Raw genomic sequence first — 23,626 nt, 5'->3', positions numbered from 1 at the left:
GAATCCTATCCTGGTGACCTATGAAGGACACGGAAAAACCGCAAAAGCAGAAGACTGAGCACCAACCCAGCCGATCAGTCCATTTTTTACCCTAGACCAAAGACTTCTTGTCCTGCAACTGTTGTGCCTCCAAAGTCTGGGATGACCGTCTGCCTTTAACAAAGACTCAAGAACTCTGATGGAGCTGCTTCCCTGCATCCTGCGGGTACCCCAAACGAACTGTGAGAGTCTGAACTCCTGACGGAAGACTCTGGTCTGCTGACGGGGACAAAAATCTGTTACCCCGAGCCATCACTGCACACGTACTCCTGAGACAGAGCTAAAGTGGGCCAACAGTGTAAGCCCACCATGGGTTTTCCCACTGTGAACCCTCCAACACCTGCAGTATCTGTGTGCGGGCCCCCTCTACTGCTACCGGTGACGAGAATCCGATGCCACCAAATGCCTCTACCCCTGGTCTTCCCAGCCCATGGAGAAGAGGACCAAAAAGGTGTCTACACTCATCGCAAGACCTGAAGCCACTTGGTGGTTTCCCTGGGCTGACCTCTCAGCTCCCCTCCTCCCCTGACCCCCCCCCCCCCAGCCTCTTTTTTACCTGACTAGCCCCATCAAACTGCATTGGGCACCCGACGGTGTTTGCAGCACCAGACACCCCGCTCTAGTGCACCTGGAGGCGTTCTGCTAATGCTACCTTGGACCATGTACCTCTTGGTCCTGTAACCCGAGAGTCGCGCCCTGTAAATTGCTGCAGAGAACTGGTAAATTGCATATGTTTTTCCTTGTTCAGGTTAACATTGCAGCCTTCATATATTTAATTAAGTGTTGACTTTTCAAACTCAAAAGTATTTCTACTGAAAAACGTATTTACCCGAACGCCTTGATTCTGTTACTAAAACAAATATAAAGATACTGGTTATTTTTATAAATTGATGTGGATCTCTTTGAGTTGCGTCTCAGTAATTGACAATTGTGTGTATTTGCAGACATCTTGCAGTCCTCTGTGATAAGCCTAAGGCTTCTCGACCTCCTAGAAGAGCAGCTTGGGATTGCCATACCATGCCCATGTCCACTCATAAGGGAAACCCAGGACTCTTACACAATATAATTTATTTTGATATATCCTATAATGATCCAGCTTTCTACACCAAGTGATAAGGACCATATAACCCCAAATGATGTTGAGATGGGCATATTTATCACCAGAAAGAGATGACTGGCCCTCTATTGTTGACTGTTCTGGATTTGGCTTGTCTTACAGTGCCGCCATACTACTCTTGGTCTAACCTCCCATTTATCAGTGCAACTCGACTTAAACTCTCCGGTCTCATTACTGTCACTTCATATAACTATTTTTTGAACTTTGCATAATTGTTAATCACTTCCGTCTCGCATGCCCCTTCAAAACCTAAAGCAAAACTGTTTGTATCCCAAAGGGTCCGAAGGATGCCATGAAATATAATGTATGCATATTGATTAGACCTACCATAATAGTGCAAAGAACCTCAAGATGTACCACATAACAGAGAATGCAATAAAGCCATTGAAAAGACTTTGACTCAGGTGGGGTTCCACTGTTTGTGTGTCTGAGTGTGTATGTACACAGGTGCCCAGGGGGGAGAGATCTCGGAACTCCATTCCAACCTTGAACTTTTTAGGATTCCTTATGGAGCAGAAGTGTCCATTATGATTTCTGACCTTATATAAATGTAAGCTGTCAAAGCCAATAGGCATCTCCATTCAAATTTGTTTTCCGAGCTATTGGCTTTGCACCTACTTGTTAAAGCAGGCATGGCCCAGAAAAAAAAAACTATTCCTAGATGGCTGATGGTGCAACACAATGCATACACATGCATGGCCAACTATCTTGAATATTTTATCTTTTATAAAAAAAACTCATTCCCTAGATGGTTGTCAGTCTGTCACAATATATCCACAACAATTGGTGTCTGGTTTGGGCATTGTTTAAGCGAAAAATCATACCGAAATGGCTACAGCGGTCTACTCATGCTTGCATGTAATTGTTTTCCCATTAAAAAGAAAACATTTCAAGGCTGGCACAGAGGTGTGCACATGGTTCGTGATGCACCAGCAACCATTTTGGTATTTTAAAAAAAATTTAATTTACTTTTCCAAGATGGGAGACTGCCAATAGTAGTAAATGGCCCAGTAGCAGTCTACAATTGTAGTGCCCTTAAAAAAGCAATTGTATTAATTAAATGTAAAAAAAAAAAACATTTGCGGTATGTGGAGTGGAGAAACGAAGAAGCGCTAGAAAAGGGAAGTCTTGAGGGAGAATTTAGGGGCAGGCATATGAGGTAGAATGAGCAGATGGGAGACAAACCAAGGAACCAGGTAAAAATGATGCAACTTATCCATTCAGAAACATAAAGTAGAAATGCTTCAGGGGCAACATAAATACAAGGATTGCCCTATTTTAGGAAAGAGCTGATGATCTTCTTTACCAAACACTGTCACAATTAAGTAACCTTCAACTTCTGCTCCCAGAACACAGCTTCCTCATCAATCGTTTTTTGGCTATATCTTTGAATTTGACCATGTACAGCTCTTTAGTGCCTTCATACAAACATACACACAAGGATAGGAAGGAAACACGTTGAATAAGGAGCAGTGAACTGGGATAGACAAGCCATCTACTCATGAACAAGGGGCTGGCCCAAAACCAGCTCATGTTTCCCCTAGTGTATCCTCTAATATCATTTGTCTTGAAGAAAGTTTGAAAATATTTTTTTTGAAAGTCTGAAAAGAATAGAGATTGTAGTTTAAATACTATGGTAAGTTATACCTTGGCACAAACTTTAGGCAATAAAAAAGCCTAAATGAATAGAAAAGGGGGACAACAGACCAGAAACATAATTAAAAATTGTGCTAAAACAATAACCAAGTCCCAAGTTCGGTGGACTGACTGGCCAAAGAGCCAATATTTTTAATTGCATGCAGAGCCCAATAAAGCCCGTAGCTACTCAGAGGAGTTTAAATGAGAGCTTGAAATAATCACAAGGCTTTAGTTGACTAGCTACAAAAAGATGTATTCTATGGCAGCTAGAACATTTTTGAGAGGCATAGTGTCTTAGCTACCAATACCGAAGGGATCCCATGCAAGAGAACACGCAACAACACTAATAATAGCAAGGTGTCCTCTGAACTTCTCTTGTCTTTTGATACTTCCATTTCTGAGAGTCAAATTTGTACTTCGCCTTCGACATTTCACTCTTGGCTGGCTGTAACAAAATGGATATGTACCAAAGGAAAGTTGTGCCATAGACCTAAAAAACTTTCTCAAATTTTAATAGAAATAAACTCAACTTTTGGTTTAAGATTGCTTAGCCACAATTTTGAGTACATTGAGCTTGCAGTGATACATTATGTTTATTAAAAGGTAAGCAGTATTTTAATTTCATTTATTTGCATAATTAACCAACTTATTAAATTTAAAATTGTTAGATAGTTTATTAGGATTCTATGCATTTTGTGTGTATAGTTCTACACATTTGGTATAAGTTATTAACTAGATTAGATACTTCAAGACACATACTGAACTTCATATATCTCAATCAGCAACAGTGGATAAATTGTTTTTTTAATGATTTTACCTTTAGGAACACAGAGGGATTTTTCAGGACATGCAACAGGAAAAAGTGGGGTAAGTAGGCATTGTTTGCAATTTTGAATTCAAATATATTGTTAATACACAGGCAAATAGCCATGCATGACCATAGACCTCTTCCAGAACAAGATGCAGCTTCTTTTTATCACCCATTAGATCATATTAAGAAACATGTTCTCAGAATTGCATTTAAGCGTCCAACAGTAGCATAATCATTAACATAACCTCCTTTAGAACATATTTTAATATTTTGATATAGCATTCATGAGGCAGTCAATTCGAGGAACTAACACTTCAAAGCTCCTGAGAAAATGTGTGATGGAAAACAAAAATGTAATCTGTGTTGCAGCCAGATAGGTGGTGTGTGCCTCCTCATACGTTAAGGGTTTTGTTACATGAGTAAGAGGTGACAATAGTCTTTGACAATATATGAGATTGTCCTGTAAAAATTAACATTGAGTGAACCACTTCTTGCTGTACTGGACATGTAGGGATTGAAAGTTGATACATAAGAAATCTTAGTAAACACGACCGGATGATGAACGGAGTGCTGAAACCTTTCAACCACTTACCCCCAGTCACAAATCTGGGTTTAATCCATCATTCCTTTGCTCACTGTGCCACCCTAGTTAGGACCCAGCCATATGCAAATCAGTCTTGACCCTGTCCCTCATGGGAATAGTCCAGCTCGAACTGCCTGGCTAGGTTCTCCCTGTGTCGTGTAGTTCCTACTAATCCGTAGGTTCTGTGCATTTTTTGGACAACAAACTAGGGGCTTGGTGCCAAGACTGATTCTGAACACCCCGCATGATATTGTGGCCTACAGACCAGCTAGCGCTCAGTGCCAGCGTAAGCCCCCCCCCCCCGCCCTTCCCCCAACTTACTAAGGAGCAAATGATTTCTGGCAACCAAAGAACATAACCCAGACCCCCAGGGATCGTGGAAACAGTACAGAACCTTTTGCTAAGTCGCTCGTGCTTACTTATTCTCAGAGAAGTATACAGGGAAGACACAGGGGACATTTTCAATATATTTATTGAACCAACATTGTTGTTGTATATAATACATGTGCTGTAATGATTAGTAGACAGAAGAAGATAAAAGTTATTACAGGAACCAAAATTGTGAATACTAGATCTAGTTCTACCATGGTGCTAAAAACAATGAAAATATGCTGGCATATAAAACAAGGCAGTAATCAAAACTACTCCTACAATGCGAACCCTACTCTAAGTGTAGCTAATGTGTGTGTAGGTGTAGAGCCAATAATCCCCCCATGGGACGATCCAACCCCATTACCTGGAGGGAGAGTGAAGGACCCCATCTTGGTCACGAACTGGACACCCCTCACGAGACAGCTGACCGCTGCTTGGTGAACTCTGAAACAGACCGTGATGCAGAGGAACTAATACATATATACTTCTATAGGGGGAAAAAACAAATTACTCCCTTTCAATGAGTCCTCAATCTCTACAATTAGTTCCTTTATACCAATATACACTCCAAAAATGGTTGTTAAAGGATATATTTTATGTTTTATGTTGCTGAACACGCATAAAGATACATACAAAACATGAACATAAATACAAACATATACAAAAAACCAATCCTTCCTACCCATTGTCTTTACATACGGATGCTAAAAATAAACAAAAAACGTAATTTCAAAAACCGCAATCCTAGATAGAGGGAGTAGTCCATTACACACTCGAGGAAATCCATCAACCCTCCACTGGTACAAGAAATGTGTAATCACAATCTTTTATGTATTAATCATAATCTGTCGGACTCCTCCATGATGCAAGGTCGATGCGTTTTCGCCCTATTCATACGGGCCTCATCAGGACAGAGGAGACAAGAAATGGCAATGCCTAGGTACTAACTGAGGAAAATCAATCAAAAATACTCTCGATCTAGGGTTCTTCGGTATGTGCGGAAAACAGTAGGAGCTCCTCTTTAGGACTTGTCACTGAAAACTATGGAGTTATAAGCGTGGAGGTCCCTACACACTGAAGAGAAAGATCCACTTCTATAGGGCAAATGTCCCATATGTAGAAGTTAAGACTTCATAAAAAATCTTCAAACTCGCTCTTCCTGCACCGTGTACTGTTAAACAACACAGTGGGTGGCTGCTCAAGTACGAGCGTGCTCTCGGCGGAGTCTTCCATGCTTTCAGTGGCGTCCTCCATATCAGAATGCCGTGGTGAACTCTCAGCATGCACGGACCTCTGGTGTCAGCTGGAGTGCCTCCTCTGCTAATCTATTGGGATGCTAATCTTTTATTTTTATTTATTTAAAAAAAAATTAAAAAGCGGAAATAGACCCTGGAAGGGTATCGGAGCGCTTTATAAATGCTACATAAAATAGATAGCTTGATAGACTAGGTACAAAAAAATAAGAGTAGATAGTAGGTGTGAGAAAGTGCCCTCTTTCTGTATGGTTGCCCCAACTTTTTGCAGAATTGATGATGTGCTTTCACATAGTGTGCCCTGAGCTCCTGCTAATCGGGTACCCAGGGCCTATGTACTTTCCCTAAAACTACATTGAAGCCTAAACCCAATTGGCATCTCTGGCCACAGTTCAGCCCCTGGTAAATGGTACCACAGGTATCCAGAGCACTTTGACCAGAGAAAACCTTTAGGGGCTGCAGCACTTTTTTTAAAAACAATTTTTATTGAGTTTCTCTGGCATGTAAAACAAACAGTATGCATTGCTACAATTTTTGTATAGTTCGTCATTCAGACATATTCTATAACTATTCTTGTATCTTCGTTCTTGTATATTACTAATGAAAGTTGCATATTACTTTGACTGGTAGTTAGGATAACCACACATACACATATCAATATGCTTGAGACAGTACACCCAGATGTATTGGTACATTGTCATTTTTCCCCCCTCAACACCCACCCTAGTTATCCCACACACAATTCTGTCCTCCCTATTAACAATTAGCTATAAACGTAGCCTCTTGTTCCCAATCGTCTCGACCGGGACAGGAGCCCCGGGAAATCGATTGTACCAATGGCGAGCAAAAGAACTCGGGGGGGGGGGGGGGGGGGTGGCTCTGAGAAAGGGAAAGAACTTGACAGGATTGGAGAAGTAAGCCGAGGGGGTGGAGAGAGAGAGGGGGGAAATCCGTCCAGGCCACAACCCACTGAAGAACCAGGTATTATTTATCTAATCTGTCAGTGGATCTAGGGGCACCGCTGCGTCATAATATGTTTCCGCTTTAAACTGCTCTATTAACTGAGCCCATTCAAGAGAAATCTGTCTCTTTCTCAGTCCTCTTATATTCTTTGCGTCCAAGTGCTTCCCCTTCTGCCACTGCCCATCTAATGACTTATTCCTTCCATTTGCCCTCCCATGGTGGCGTGCAAGATTTCCAGCGCTGTTATTAATCATTTGGCGAGCATCAGGCCAAACCTGTGAATCGGCTTGGTAATTTCGCCTTCTTCGGGAGTGGGAGAAGACCGAACAAGCACACCTCCATAGTATCCCAAGGGGAGCATTCCATGAGTTGGGATAAACCTCGAGTAACCTCTGACAAACCCTCCCCAGTGTAGAGCACGACCACAACATGTGAGTAAAATCAGTGGGTTGGTGAGAACATCTGGGGCATAGTGCAGAGGCAGCGGGATACATCTTCTGAATTGCCTGCGGTGTAAGGTAGGCCCTGTGTAATATTAATAGTTGCATCGTCTTTAGTCGGAAGTTACAGGACACCCGCTGGGGATGTTCTAGGGTGGAGCTCCATTCCCTATCCTCTAATTCTCTTGTCAGGACCACTTCCCATTTCTGACGGAGAGGTAATGGCGGTATATTTAAGTGTTCTTGCAGTCCTTGGTACGTCCATCAAACTAGTTGGCGCTCATGTCCCATTATGTAAAGGGACCGCAACAACTGAAACGTAGGGGGTTCTTTCTGATCTCCTAGTCTGTACTTCTGGATATATTGTGTGACCGTTGCAAGAGTGAGAAACAGAGTGTCTAGCACTGCGTTAGTGTGCACTAATTTGCCATGGGGGATCAAATTACCATCTAAAAAGAGGACCCCCACAGTAGTCAACCCCACCTGTGTCCAGCCCCGCACCCGAACAGTAGATAAAATGCCACTGTGGGTAGGCAAACCACAAAGGGGAATGTTGGAAGCATATGGATTCAGTACTTTGGCATATTTTAGCGCTTGCTTCCACTAGTGTAATGCAATGTGCAATAAAAAGGGAGTGTCACGTATCCTGTCGGCCCCGGGGCACAGCAATGCATGTAGCGTCTGGTGCTGTAATTGCGCAGAGGTGTACCCTATTTCAAACAAGTTGTGACCTGCCAACCAGTACGCCATCCACTATAGCTGCCCAACAGTACAGTATGCTTTAAAATCAGGTGCCCCCAGACCGCACGGCAGTTGCATCTTAGACAGAGCTAGCCCGTTTCTCCACTTTCCCCACAACAAGGATGTCCGCAAGGGGTCCAAGGTCCTAAAAATCCAGGCCTGCATTCATAGTCCTTACTACATTCCCATCCATAGTGTCAGTTGAGGACCTATAAATTTGTACCCCAAGGTACTTAAAGTTATGGGTTCTACCCTGAACTGTAATTGACCAAATTGCAAGTGGGTTCAGAAAAGGAGTACACCACTGAGTTCATGGCATTAAGATGTTGGCTAAAGATTTCACCGAAGTGTGAGAACACTGTAGCTATGGGCTGCATATTCATGCCAAGGTCCTTAAAATACAACAGCATAAAAGCTGCGTAAAGTGAAACTGAGTGGGTGACTATTTGCATTGGGATGCCATATGGGGCCATATCACAACGTAGTTGTGCCAGAGGTTCTACCGCCAACACAAACAATAGGGGTGACAAGGGGCACCCCTGGCGAGTTCCCCTAGAAATATGATATGTAGGCGATATATTTGCTTCCACTTGGCTTGGGCTGTGGGATTAGTATGAAGCAATTTAATCCATTTACAATATTCGGGGGGGTATTCCAAACTTGGTTAGTACTGTGAGCATGTATGACCAACTCAATGTGTCGAACGCTTGTCGTATATCTAATGACAAACATCCCGCTAATGGTACTGCTCCCGCCATTGCATGCATTAGGGCATGTAACCGACGGATATTAAGAGAAGTGCTACGCTTGGGAATAAAACCACATTGGTCCGTTTGTATTAATTTCGGTAACAGAGGAAGTAATGTAGATGCAAAAATTTTACTTCGAATTTCATATTCTGTGTTGAGTATCGACAAGGGTCGATAAGACGCCAAGTCAGTGGGGGCCTTATCCGGTTTCAATAGGATGTGACTATTGACTCTCTAGTAGTGCGGGGCAGTGTGCCCTCCGCGAGCGAGGTGACATCCAATTGTAACAGCTTCTGGGCCAATACGTCCACATAGGTGGAATAAAAATCAACAGGCTGTCCATCCGAGCCTGGGGTCTTAAAAGCAAACGCTTTTTATTGCAACACAGATCTCTGCTGCAGTAATCGGGGCTGCTAACAACTTAGCAGATAAGTCGGTTACAATGGGAAGTTCTGTTTCTGTTCCGTTAAGAAATTGCTTAGTTACACTCGTCCTATCTAGGGAAGGAGCCATGTAGAGATTTTTATAATGTTCCTGGAAAGTCTTGTTTATTTCAATTTGAGAAGTAATCCGCATATGGTGTGTATTATATACCACTAGAATAGGAGTGTGAGTGAATGGGGGTGCGATCAGTCACGCTAGAAGTGTGGCAGCCCTGTCCGCTTCGGCCTGCGTACACAGTGTGTAAGTATGTAAAATGACTGTCCGCAGCCGCTCCAACAGTTCAGCATACTTGTTCCTAGCTTCCTATAACTTCTCCGCTCCTGTCTTGTCTGCTAGAGCTGCCATTTCTAATGCTTACAACTTATCTTCTAACTTCGCTAAGTCCCTCGTCACCTCCCTCCTGGCTCCCACCAAGTTTCCCATGGAGACCCCATGTATTGTTGTTTAGGGCCTCTCACTCTACCGATCGGGCCATGGCCGTGCCTTCATTTTCGGCAAAATACGTAGTGATGGTGTCAGCTAGCTTGGCGCGAAATAGCTGATCCTCTAAGTTCAAAGGATGCAACAGCCTTGTTATAGGCGTTGGGACCCGTACCCAGTGTAATGTCATTTCTACAGGGTTATGGTCAAAGATGGAAAGTACTCTGGATCATTTTCTCTGGACCCCGGGTTTATCCCCTGCCATTCATCAATCTGGTATATAGGTTATGTGGGTGAGAGTAGAAGGAGTATTCCCTCATATTTGTGTGTTGTGACCGCCGGACATCCAAAAGATTCCACCCCGTGCCCATCTAGTCAGCGCAGAAACCTGAGTCACAGGGTTGGTGTTTGGTAAAGGGGGATGGGAGCGGTCCCAGTGAACGTCAAACACCGCATTAAAGTCTCCACCCAGTAACCATGGGTACTGCACCCAGTCTGAAAGGGCCTGTGTTAACCATGATAAAGATGTTTCTTGATCCACATTTGGAGCATAGATAGAGCCCAATACTGCCTGCTTACCATCTAGGGCCCCTCGAATGAAAACATACCTCCCTTGGTCATCTATTCTAAACTCACTCTGTAAAAAGGGGATTCTCACCCTTATTCATATTGCAGCCCCTCTAGAAAACGCAGAGTATGCTGTTGCTAAAAATTGGCCCCTCCATCTTTTCTGCAATTTACTCGATTCCGACATTAGTAAGTGCGTCTCCTGATGATATGCTATTTGAGCCTTGCGTCGGTGTAGCTGAGAAACTATTCGGTGTCCCTTCTGGACCGACCCCAGCCATTTCAGAACATAACAGTATGCAATTTAGTAACCGGCATCACTAGCTGTTAAAAGGCCCTCTGCCCCATCCCCACCCACCCCTGTCCCCTGAGTCCCCCATCAGAATATACAGCAACAATACAAATAAACCCCAATACTGGGTCCAACTATTGAACTTCACCCGACCAAACTGTGCAAAAAAGGGTTAACATTATACACTTGGATCTCTTACTTTCACTTGTGGGGGTAAGCTGCGTACTCAACACACAAGTTTCCTGATATACAATACGAGTACATGCCCAAGACGGGTAAGGCCTACTTACTACTATAATAATACACCCTTCATGTGTATACAGCAGTAAAACCTACACATTTTGCAATATAGACTGGTCAGGAATGCACCGAGGTTCTACATGGTCCAACTACTGAAGTGGGTGTGTATGTTACAAATAATCAGCGGCAGCATTCTTTCCAATACCTTCCTGGCTCAGCCCACCGGTTCATGGCTATGTTGAGTAGTTGCCGACGGGATAATGCCATGCTACCCCCAGATTCAGAGTCCGTGTTTGCCTCATCGGAAGTGTTACTACTGATTAGCGACCATGGAACTCTAAGTGCTTCAGCAGACTGGAGGGCCTCCTGCCTACCCTCCATTACTAGCTGATGAGGCGGGGGATTAGATCCCACACTCTGCGTGACAACGCCCATCCTGCGCTGCCGGGGGAACCGCTGAGATTTCAGTTGTGATGATTCCAATCGCTTTTCCGATACTACATCAGGGAAGTACCTCTCCAACCAATCCCAAGCACTGTCAGGGGTATCAAAAAACAACAAACATTGGTTGTAGTTAATCTTGAGCTTGGCTGGGAAAAGCAGTGCAAATGTCAAGCCCGCCGCCCGGCCTCGGCTTCCCTCTATCCATGTTGATTACTGATCAAGGAGTTAAAATCCATGCACCATTCAATAGACCAGGACCAACCTTTAATAAGTGGGGGTGGTAGGAGCCCTCACAATTCCCGCGTTGCAAAGAGCGGTTATGTGTTCCCGGCGAGTCACTCGGGTAGCACTGTTTCTAATGCACCACGACACGGTCCAGGTGTGCTTGCCACTGTAGGTCCAGACAATCAAGCAGCCCGGGGAGGTTTTCCAGCCAACTGTCGAGTGCACCAACAAAAGCACTCTTCCCCCCCCCCCACCCTCCCTCTCAGCTTGGAGGTAGTGTAGGAGCTCTATTCAATGGAAGAGGGGCACCAGTGGTGGGAATCCTGAGACTGGTCTCGGAGTCTGCCTATGTTGTGCCTACATAACCCACTGTGGTTGCACTAGCACCAACATTCCTGGGGGGCGACTAGTAGCCACTTGCAGCAGTGCCGAAGCAGGAGGTGAACCCACGCGGGCCCATTACAGGATCCAGGTCCCAAAGGTCCACCGCATCAGGAGCGCTTTCTCAGTCAACCCTGACAGAAGACAATCATCTCTGGTAGAGAGGGGGAGGGAGATGATCTGTCCCTGCCGGCCACTCCCGTACAGGCAATCAGTAATCCAGTGGCGCCCCGCCGATCCAGCTTCTCAGCTCATACAGCACCGCAAGGACTGGGGAAGGGGCTGCACACCTCACCTTTGAGACTCGATCCCCATCCAAGTAGAATTGGACTCCAACGGTCGTTTGTATAGGGCGCACCTCTCTGGGCCAGGATGCACTTACTTTCACCAGGCCCACTGCATCACCGACATGCGCCACCATTAATAGTCGGGCCGGAGCATTCTATAGCGCTGCTGCCTGACGGCAGCGGGTACACGCCTCATTCCACTATGTCCGGCGGTTTCGCCAGTCCCACTGCCACGAAGGGGTCCAGATAAATTATCAAAAATGGAGGCCCGGCCCGGAGCTAGTCGCTTATGCAACCTACATCTTGGGCTGCTAGCCAGGCCCCCCTAAGGGCTGCAGCACCTATTGTGCCACCCTCATAGATCCTGTACCATAACACTCACACACTGCCTTTGCAGACTGTGTTTTGGTCGACATGGCACATATCCCTGTATGCCATGCCTACAACCTACTCCCCTGGCATAGATAAAAAAGGGGGTGGTGATGGACTGAGCATCTGAATCAATCAAACACTCACACCCAGTCAAAAGATCTGGGTTTAATCCATCACCGTTCTTTAGCCCACTCTGCCACCCCAGGTCAGACATGGCTATATGCAAATCAGTCTGACCCTGTGCCTCATGGGAACAGTCCAGCCCGAACTGTCAAGCCATGTCTTCCCTGGACCGGAAACAAGCTTCCGAGGACCGGTTTCTGGCATTCCAGCCGTCTTCAGCCCGGCTTGCTTGAATCCCGTGGCAAAGTGAGCAAGGGACTCACGTCTGAGCATACCCTGCCACACTTATGGCGGCCAAAAGTGGTACAAAAGGGGGTGGTGATGGACCGAGCATCTGAATCAATCAAACACTCCCACCCAGTCAAAAGATCTGGGTTTAATCCATCACCGTTCTTTAGCCCACTCTGCCACCCCAGTTCAGACATGGCTATATGCAAATCAGTCTGACCCTGTGCCTCATGGGAACAGTCCAGCCCGAACTGCCAAGCCATGTCTTCCCTGGACCGGAAACAAGCTTCCGAGGACCGGTTTCTGGCATTCCAGCCGTCACCACCCCCTTTTGTACCGCTGGCATAGATAAGTCACCCCTCTAGCTGGGTGCCCTAAACAAGTAGCGAGGGTACAGGTGCATGAGCCCTGTACCCCTACTGTGTTCAAGTCTTAGACATTGTAAGTGCAGTTCTGCTATTAAGAGTATATGGTGCTGGGAGTTTGCCATTGCGAACTGCACAGTACCATAATGGCTACACTGAAAACTGAGAAGTTTGGTATTAAACTTCTCCTGTGAACACCGGATTTGTTCACCTACAACCTCGAGCTGTACACCGCAAATCTGGACCACTCTGCACCCGCTGTCCACGTCCCGAGCTTGAGAGGGCAAACACCAGGAGGAGGTCCCCCTGGCGATCTTAACCCGAGATCCGGCAACCCCTGACCTGCCTTAAGTCTCCAGCCGACGCCTGCAGCCTAAATCCAGAAGGTCCCTCCAACAACGACCAGGAGCTGGTAAGAAGATCCGACCCCAAAAAGCACCCCAAGCCCCACGGCCTTGGGGGGCCAAACCGACGGTGCCTAACCAACCCCTAACTTTCCAACTTACCTCTTGAAGTGGTGGTCGCACCAACCCGACCTTCGTCCCCAAGCCTGCAGTGCCTTTGTAAACCAGAGGTTCCCCGTTGCAAACAGGGTGCCTGACGTCAAAACAGCACCCTGTACCTGGTCACCCTAGTGCCGCTGAGGGTACACCTGCCTTACTGCTTGACCACACTACCACAAATAGAAAGTGAGGTGCTGTCTAACTTTACCTCTGCCTACCTTTGTGGTTCCACTTTGTGCACACTGTATCTCACTTTGGTATAGTATATACAGAGCCAACTTCCTACAGTACGGAAGGCATAAGTGAGGTCAAACATTAGTAGTGAGTCTGGGGGTACTCAAGAGTGTGTAAACCATTGGTCCTTAACATCCGGAGTAAGTCCTGTGTGGTGAGCTAAGTCAAGTAATGGGGTCGGGTAGGGATTTGTTCATTAGAAGCAGTTTGACTTCTATTTTTAAGAAGGTGCTTGAAGGAGTCATTCTGATTTCTGGGGGCAGGGCATTCCAGATTCTAGGCGCTAGTCTGGAGAAAGTATGTTTGTATGTTTTCTTTTTCCAAAATGTTTGAGGTTTGGTGCTTCTCGATGTTCTGAAACCTGCTTGATAGTTCAAGTTTAGTGTCTAGGTACCTTGGAGTGTTGAAGTGCAAGGATTTGTGTGTCATGCAGGAAATTCTAAGCGGAGTTTTTGCCTCATAAGGAAGCCAGTTCAGTGCCTTTAGATCTGTGGTTATGGGGTATTTCTTTTTGGGGCCGGTGATACGTCTTGCGTCCACATTGAGAGAGGTTCTTAGTGGAGCCAGTCTGGATCTTGGGAGACCACATTAAGGATGTATTACCATAGTCTATTCTGGGTATCACTAGAACTTGCTCTGCTGTTTTGAGGTAGTCGGCGGGGAGGAAGGGCTTTAGTTTTTGAATAATGTTCATATGAAAGTTTGCACTTCTGGTGGCTGTACTGATAGGTTTCTGCATGTTGAGATTTTTGTCAATTGTTATTTCCAGAGATCTTGCTGAATCTATGATGTGGTTTGCAGTTTAAGGCAGTGGAGTGTTTCATCCAATCTTCAATGTTAACGTCTCCTCGTGAAGGGGTCATTAGGAGGAATTTGGTTTAGAGCGCATTAATTTTTTTTTTTTTTTAAAACCTTTATTTATGTAAAAGTGTACACCGCTATTCAGCCGAACATCCCAGGGGCACGGCAGCATCTTAAGGACACAATATCGTGGCATACACCGATCATATCTCCGGATAAGTGAGGTTCAATTTTAACTGTTAAATCAGGATGAAATCAAGAACGTAAAAAGCTTCAATAGAAAATAAAGAAACGCGGGGATCAGGTGCCGAACCGTAAAATATAGTTATATAATGGGCGGGCCAAACGAAAAAATCTTACACAATTAAGTCGATCACAGTTAAGACATTGGCACCACATCAGAGGAATCAGGATAAATATGCATACCATTACTATGTGCACCAGTTAGGCGCCCGCCCATCGATACCAACAATGCAACAGTTATTGAGGCACAGGTTACGACAAATCAATAAAAACTCAAGAATCGACCCAGTAGACTGATCCCAAGCCCAAAGAGAGGAAAAAGTGAAAGAAAGGCCAGAAAGATCCAAAGAAAAAGGGCCATAGAAACAAAAAAAGGAAACAGTAAAACCCCTCCCCCAACCCCCCACCATGCACCCCTGCAGATGGCTATGGCTTACCCCCCCTAGCAGCGTGCCTGTCGCCCAGTATCAGAGCCCCGAAACATAGAAGAGAAAAGAGATATAAAAGAAAAAGAAACATTGAGGGGTCCCCAGTGCAGGCCCCCGGCCCCCCCCCACCGCCGCATTGCATTTCAAATACCCCAACGTTGTTTTCCAAAATATCAAAGGCGCCAACCTAAACAGGATAGCAGTCGCCATACCAGCTCCACAAGTCACACAGCTAAGATGAGAGTCCCCCCATGCAGCAACCAGAAAAACAGAGTACCATTACTCAACCCAGACCCACCCGGCCATAATCATAGACATATCCCAGTCCGTTTGGTGCAGGGTCAGACAATCAAAGTACCAAAAGTGATGCAAGCAGGTAAGTCCGGAGGAAGGCAGGAAATCTTGTGGTAGACCAGAACACGACACACCCGAAAGCCGTCCACAGCCCACTTAGGCATTTCCCAATCAGGACAACAAAGTCTGGCTCAAAAGGATTAGTCATTTCACTATGTCTGGATTGCGAGACGAGACCAGCCACCGGAGAAAGAGCATGAGACAAGACTCCACAAACCGCACATCCGATGGACTTGACGATAAGTTTTGGAACGAACAGGGAGACCCCCAAGTACAAACTCTCGCTTCTCAGCCACAATTAAAATCACATCAACACTCCACAGCCGCGTCTTTCCAAAAACTGTGAAGGGGATCACACAAGCGAAGTCTCCTAGAGATAATACCGGCATCAGGCTGTCTCTCCAGGCCACATATACCGAGGTTTGATCACCATAGCAATCCAATCCAGGTTTTGTCCTTCCAGCACACAGGGCGGTATCCGAACCTCACCCTCCGATCTTCAGTGTACGCCACCATCACCACAGACAGGTACGGCTCAATGAAGGCAACATTACCAACCGGGACTCCCAGCATGAGTGCCGCTTGAGCGCGCACCAGGGCAGCCAGCCCGTGACACAAAAGGGAGCATAATACCAACACCTCCATGTTGCACGCAGTGTGGGTGCCATCCTCACTTCCCCACAGATGGTCACACATTTGCCCCCTGGATCCCAAAGGCGCTGTCAAAAACGCCGTGTATCAACCGGCTCCGATCTCCTGGAGTACGGGACACAATCAGCTACCCGCGGGTCACACAAAGCTCCGTTAGGGAGACAAAGAGCGGCAGCACGTTTTCCCGTCCCACAAATCAGCAATCGGGGGGGGGGGGGGGGGGCGACGACTGGCATATAGGGATGGCATAGTGCAGATTCACTGGGCTCAACAAATCGAGTGCTGGATGCGTAATCGGAGATGGGCGGACTTCCATAGCGGTTGACCGGTCCCTTCCGGGTCTGAGTGGCCGTTGTTGTTCCACTCGCAGCCGCATCACGCAGGGTCCCGGCTCCGGGACTCGTGCAGGCCACAATGCACGGGAGGACATATCTCCGTCTCCAGGGCTCGGAGATCAGTCAGTCACACACAGCGGGGCAGTACCCTCTCCGGCGTTCGGGAGCAAAGTAGCAGCGCAGAATAGACAGCGGGATCCGGCGGTAGGGGAGGAAGGCCGACGGAGCCGGGAGCCCGGGCGACCATCTTGGTTGCCGGTCTGGCTCCGCCCTCAAAGCGCATTAAGTTTGAGGTGGTTTCTGGTCAGAGACCTTGTACATGATGTTCAGGGCATTGTGATAATGTTGTGCGAAGCTAGATGTGTAAACAAGTTTAGCTTCAGGAAAACAAATCCAATATCGTCACATGTGCAAATATGTGCAAAAGGTTATTGCTGAAAAATAGGACAATGTAAGAAATAGGCTGCTTCGCTACATGGGCCTCACTCAGGAATAGAACACCTGGACTGGAAACAAGCATCCTGGGACCGTTTACGGGGTATACTCCTAATCAGCCAGGCTAGCTTGCATCCAGTAGCACAAGTGAACAAGGGACCCACATCTGGCCATACCCGTGGCCACTTAGGGCGAACATAGTAAACGCAACAAGATGATGGGCTGAGTGCTGAAACATTTCAACCAGTCAGAGCTGGGTTTAATCCATCGTTCTTTTGCTCACTAAGCCACCCTAATTTGAACCAAGCCATATGCAAATCAGTCTTGACCTTGTTACTCATGGGAACATTCCAGCCTGATTTGCCCAGCCTGGCCCTCCCTGGACCGGAAACAAGCATCCTGGTACTGGTTTTGGGGTATTACCCCCTCATCCAGTGGCACAGTGAGCAAGGAGCCCACGTCTGGACATACCCTTTGCCACTTAGGGCAAACAATAGTAAGCGCGACAAAAAAAAAGCAATATTCTCTTGTCTAAATTGACTTGCTATGACATGCTAGCACAGATTAGGAAAAATTATAGGAAGACAAGGAACCTTATTATGAAAACTGGGTTTGTTGTCCGTGAGTCGCTTTAGCCCCATTAGTGTTTAAATAAATGGCCTTCTGCAGACTGTTAGTGAGATGTTATGATATAATAGTAATCATGCTATATCCTAAAGAAGTCTTTTATTTTTTGTGTTCAAAAGTTTTTTATTGGGAGCTTCAGAGAGATAATATGAACAAAAGTTAATAGCAGAATAAAGAGTACATACATAAAAGGTAAATAAAATAGTAACAAAAATTGGCGTAAAGGGCATGCACATGAGTCGTGTCAGAGATTTTACAGTAAATTAAATAAACATAAGTTATACATACGTTAAGCAAGCAAGTATCCAAAGGAGAGTTGCATCCAAAGGTACGAGAGGGTATGCATATAAAGTCCTAGAGTGATAATGTTACCACACAATAAAACAGATACATCGTAAGTCATACATTACGTGAAACATACATGTGTATATATAGGAAAGTTGTATTTAATATCCCATGACGGTAGGTGTACAAAGTCATAGAGTGACGGTAGGTGTACAAAGTCATAGAGTGATAACGCAACCACCCCAGCAGGCAAGTTAGGAAGACGAAAATACGGAATGGGCGCGAGGTTACCAAGCTTCAAGGAGGTTTGTGTAGGTCAAAGTGATCGTCTAGCAAGGACCAGAGTTTCCTGAGTGGCGGACGCAATGGGGTTGTGGCGAGGGCTATATTGTCAGCCCCTCTTAAGTTGGTGACCCAATTCAGCCAATGGGGAAAAGAAGCTTTGTTTGTGCTTTTCCAATTATTAAGTATGATTTTAACCGCAGCCGTCAGCAATAGATCGAGTAGGGCTTTGTCATTATCATTTAGTGAGACAGCTTTGGCAAATCCGAAGACGAGCGTTGAGAATTCCCTTGGGAGGGTGATATGGAGGACTTTTGATATAAAATCAAAGTTTCTGTCCCAATAGGAGGATACGCACGGGCATCTGAAAATTAAGTGTTCAAGGTCCCCTCCCTCTCCAGTGCAGTTCCAGCACGTGTCATCGACCTTGATTTTGTGCAGAAACAGCCTCCTAGGTGTCCAGAAGGCCTTATGAAGTAGCCAGAACTGTGTTTGTGAGAGTGTAGGGCTTATTTTGTGGCGAGTGGTGGACTCCCAGGTTCTGGCCCAGTCTGCCTCTGAGGTAGGTGTGGATGAGAATGAGTCCCAATAGCGTTGGAGTGGCAAGGTTAGGGAGGACGATTGTGGGCGAATAAGTTTATATATTCTAGAGACTTGGTGGCCCAGCTTGTTAAGTGAGGTGAGCAAGCCGGGGAGGGAGGGGGTGACGTCCTTCAGGTTTGCTTTTGCTAGTGCTACTTTAATGTGTAAGAAGTTATAGAATTCTATGTGGTGTAGGAGGAATCTATTCTGTAGTTCACTAAAGGTGAGTGATAACGAGTTTTCGGTGAGTTGGTGGGGGAATAGTATACCTTTTTCTATCCAAGAAGAATAATTTAGAGTTTTCCCTTTGTATGTTAAGGCGGCATTGTGCCAGAGCGACTCCCAGTTTGAGTGCCGGAATTGATGTGGCAGGTGTTTACTAACTTGGAGAAGAGCCATTTTGGTGTTTTTGAAGATAGGGCCCGAGCCTAAGTTGGGACGGAGTTTAATGGTGAGTAGGGCACAGGGGTTGAGACCTTTTAGTATTGACCTTTCCACAAAGAGCCACACAGGGGTATATTCAGTCTGTGAAGTTAGCCAGTACGATCCTTGTTTTGCTAAAAAGGCAATTTGATATATTTTGAAGTCCGCCAAGTTGACTCCCCCTAATTTTTTGTCTACGCGTAGTTTCTTTAAACTAATTCTGGCTTTCTTGCCCTGCCATATAAAGGACGAGATCAGTTTATCCAATTTACTATGAAACTCTTTGGAAAGCATGAGTGGAAGCATTGTGATGAGGTAGTTGACCAAGGGGGATATCATCATTTTTATGGTTTCTATACGACCCCACCAAGTTATGAATCGGGGGGACCAACCGTCAAGCAGTCGTTTGATTTTGCCAGGGTCGTGTTTTCATTATGTTTAAGGGTACTTAGAAGGTCATCGGTAAATTCTATCCCCAAATATTTAATCACGTTAGTTTGCCAAGTTAGGTCAGAGTCGCCCAGCACTTCTCTAGAGGTGTGGACATTCCGAGGTTTTACCTCAGATTTATCTCTATTTAATTTGTAGCCGGATAGGGAGGAGTATTTGTCAATTGAGGACATAAGCCCAGCGATGGAGTTAGTAGGGTCTTCCGTTGTGATTAGGATGTCGTCAGCATACGCTGCTAACTTAACTCGTGTGTCATGGAAAGAGACACCCGCAATGTCACTATTATTTTTGATGTCTGTAAGGAGGGGTTCAAGGGCTAGAAGAAAAAGAGCTGGGGAGAGAGGGCAGCCTTGTCTGGTTCCCTGGTGCAGACGGAATGGGTCGGATAGGGTGCCGTTTATAGCTATCCTGGCAGATGGGGCAGAGTATAGGGCCAACACCATCTTGGTAAAGGAGTCGCCAAGGTTGAAGGAGTGCATGCAATGCCGTAGAAAGGACCACGAGACCTTGTCAAAGGCCTTTTCCGCGTCCAAGATTATCGCTACCGTTGGGGAGGAAGAGGCCTTAGCTTTTTCTAGAAGGTGGCACAGCAGTCTCGTGTTGTCGTTTGACATCCGGTGTTTTAGGAAGCCAACCTGCGAGGGGCTGATTAGTTTGTGGAGGATGGAGTTTAGTCGCCAATATTTTTGCATAAATTTTGCAATCAAGGTTTATCAAAGAAATGGGGCGGTAGTTTTTAGTGAGGAGGGGGTCTTTCCCTTTTTGGGTATTACTATGATCGTCGCTTCGCTCATCGATGGGGAAACACTGCAGCTGGACGCTGAAGAGTTAAAAAGATTGAGGAGCGGAGGGCTAAGTTGATCTGTAAAGGCCTTATAGAAAGACGCTGTGAAGCCGTCCGGTCCGGGGGCCTTATTATTCTTTAGAGTTTTAATTGCTGCCCTGATCTCTGCGTTAGTGACTGGGGAACCTAGGTGAGTCATATCTGTTTCTGAGAGTTTGGGGAGGTGGAGTGAATCAAGGTAGTCAGTGCAGGCTGATTCATCTAGTGGTTTGTCGTTTTTGTATAGGTCTTCGTAAAATGCTTTGAAAGTGTCAAGGATATTAGATTGTTTAGTGTGTGTGATGTTTCTAGAATCTTTAATGGACGATATGATGGACAGTTTCTGTTTATGCTTGAGATAGGAGGCTAGCAGTTTCCCTGCTTTGTTGCCCTCGCAGAGTTTTAGGGCCTTGAAGCGATTGATCCATACCCCCGCTCGTTTGCTGGTGATGGTGTTGTATTCGTACTTTTTTCTGGTTAGTGTTTCAAGTAATTTAGTGTCTAAAGGGTTGGACTTATGTTGGGACTCTAGTGTACCAATCTGTTGTTCCAAAGATTCTAGCTCTTTATTTAGCGTCTTGTTTGCCTTGGCTCTGATGTTGATGATGACCCCACGGATCGTGGCTTTCAGAGCATCCCACAAGGTGTTGGGTGAAGTGTCGTGGGTGTCATTTATGGTTAGGTATTCCTCAATGGCATTAGCTATTGTTAGTTTGTTTGAGGGATCTGCTAGTGTTTCATCATTGAAGCGCCATCTCTTGGGAGGGAGAATCGATTTGGAGCCAGCCAGCTTGGTGCGAATACAGGCGTGGTCCGAGACCAATTTAGGGGCTATTTCTGTTTCCTCTATTAGATGTGTGAAGGGGCTTGAGATCAGGATGAAGTCGATGCGTGAATAAGAGTTGTGTGGTGCGGAGTAAAAAGTGTAGTCCCTACTGTCTGGGTTTTGGAGGCGCCAAGAATCTTTCAGACTATATCTATCACAGAGGCGAAGGAGGGCGTCATGCGAACGGGATGGGAGGAAGGAACATTTAGATTGTCTATCGAGAATCGGGTCAAGGGGGAGATTAAAGTCGCCTCCCACTATCATCAGGTCTTCTGAAGGGATGGGTTCTAATGAGCGGGAGACAGAGTCCCAGAATTCCGGGTCGTCAGCATTTGGGCCGTAGATATTTACTACATGAATGGGGTCGTCCTCCCTTAGTAGGTGTGTAACGGAAAATCTACCTACTTCGTCGTGAGAGTGCGAGACAAGTGTTAGGTTCGCTTTTTTCGCTAATAAGGTGATTACCCCTCCCTTTTTATGAGTTGCTGGTGAGCTCAATATGTGTGACGCCCAATGGGTGTTCAGAAAACGTAGGTCATCTTCAGATAATTTGGTTTCTTGGAGTAATATAATGTCCCCCTTAGATTTGGTGAGATACTCGAAAACTTTCCTCCTTTTTACCGGATGATTGAGGCCCTTAACATTAAGAGAGATTATCGTGAGATCATCGACTAGTGATTTTGCATTAGCCATTGGAAAAGGGTATCATCGCTGAGAAGCTGCGAGGTAATCTAAAAATATCAGTGAGTATTGCCGTGAGCTGGTCACCATGCGGGTCATTGTGTGGAGATACATTGGACTGCAACGAGATACATGTGTCATATGTGTAGTAAATGAACATAAACAGTGCAAAACAGAAAGAAAGACTAAGAATCTTTGAACTCTTTTAGCTCCATTTTCTCCCTCCCCTGTTCCCACCACCCTCCAAACCCCCCCCCCCTCTCCATCCCTCCCCTCCCCCCAAAAACGTACATAAGGAGTGCGATGGCAGCACCGTGCAAGGCGGAATCAGGGGTACACAGTTGGTAGCTAGTAAATCCCATAGACATTGAGAATAGCATGGTAGTAAAGACCCGGAAACTCGTTTTACACTTCAAGCTGCTTCTGCGGCTGAAAAGGTACTATTAACTATAACGGTAAACATTGGTCGAGGCGTGAGAACATAACTCATTTCGCCTTAGCATGTAATGCTTAACGATAGCATTAGCAAATACCAGTATTGACGAACATTAGTCAAAAACAATAGTGTGACATATTGAGGCACAAGGCCTGCTTGCATTAAAGTTGTAGATATCTGCAAACGCAGAGTAGCAAACTGTATAGGAAACAATGGCAGAACTGTGAAGAACAGTAAACTCACTATACAGGAGAGTGAACATTGAGATGAAGGGCTTCAATGTTGAAGCGGCCGTTGTCCGACTACAGAGCATGACGCAAGAGTCATAACAGCAAACTGTGTGATGAACTAAGCGGTGGATGAGCTCACGTTTTCCTTTTGTTCGAGAGGCCGGACGCTAGGTCCATTTCTTGTTCTCGGCGATCTTTAAGTAAATCAGCAAGGGCTCTGGGGTCCGTGAAGAATTTTGGATGGCCATTGACTACAATCCTGAATTTCGCCGGACCGGCAAAGGAGAATGTAATATTTTTGGATCTGAGTTTCTCGGAGTTCCAGGAAACCTTTACGGATCTCCACCGTGTCTTTTGAGAAGTCTTGCGTGAATATGATTCTATGACCGTCCCATGTGATGGAGTGGTTTCTCCTTGCGAATTGAAGGATCATCTCAACGTGCTGAAATCTGAGTGGTTTGCAGATCAATGGTCTGGGACCTTTGGAGTTCCTGGAAGCGAAGGTGGGGATCCTGTGTGCCCTGTCCAATTCAAGGCCGTGTGGAAATTCTAGGTTGGTGATCATGGGAAACCATGATTCAAGGAAGGCCACGCAGGAATCTGCGTCTTTTTCGGAATTCTCTGGAACGCCAAAGATTCTGATGTTACCTCTTCTGTTCCTATCTTCCAACTCCGCATTCTGGCGTTTAAGTTCGTCCGTAGTTTTCTCTAGACGTTGGATCTTGGAAGCTGATTGTCTCGTCAGGTCTTCCACGTCGCTAATACGTTGTTCGGCTGCACCCAAACCTGTGTTTATTGCATTTATATCGGCTCTGATCGCAGTGAGTTCAAGTTGCATAGAGTCGGTATTGGATTTGGTAGATTTTGAGAGATCGTGTAGGTCTGCCAGTTTTCTGAGAATCA

At 45.8% G+C, this 23,626-nt stretch overlaps 1 protein-coding gene across 3 annotated transcripts in view; it reads left to right on the top strand.

Annotated features, from left to right (window-relative positions):
- ATP8B1 (ATPase phospholipid transporting 8B1) overlaps positions 1 to 23,626 on the top strand; it is a 557,465-nt gene that overhangs the window by 326,487 nt on the left and 207,352 nt on the right. For all 3 annotated transcript variants that reach the window (XM_078674864.1, XM_078674865.1, XM_078674863.1), the window contains exon 14: positions 3,618 to 3,661. In XM_078674864.1, the coding sequence (XP_078530990.1) occupies positions 3,618 to 3,661 (44 nt within the window). The remainder of the gene's footprint in view (positions 1 to 3,617; positions 3,662 to 23,626) is intronic.

The sequence above is a fragment of the Lissotriton helveticus genome, chromosome 2_1 (genome assembly GCF_964261635.1).
Source record: "Lissotriton helveticus chromosome 2_1, aLisHel1.1, whole genome shotgun sequence".
Lineage (NCBI taxonomy): Eukaryota > Metazoa > Chordata > Amphibia > Caudata > Salamandridae > Lissotriton > Lissotriton helveticus.
This window is presented reverse-complemented; position numbering and strand designations above follow the sequence as displayed.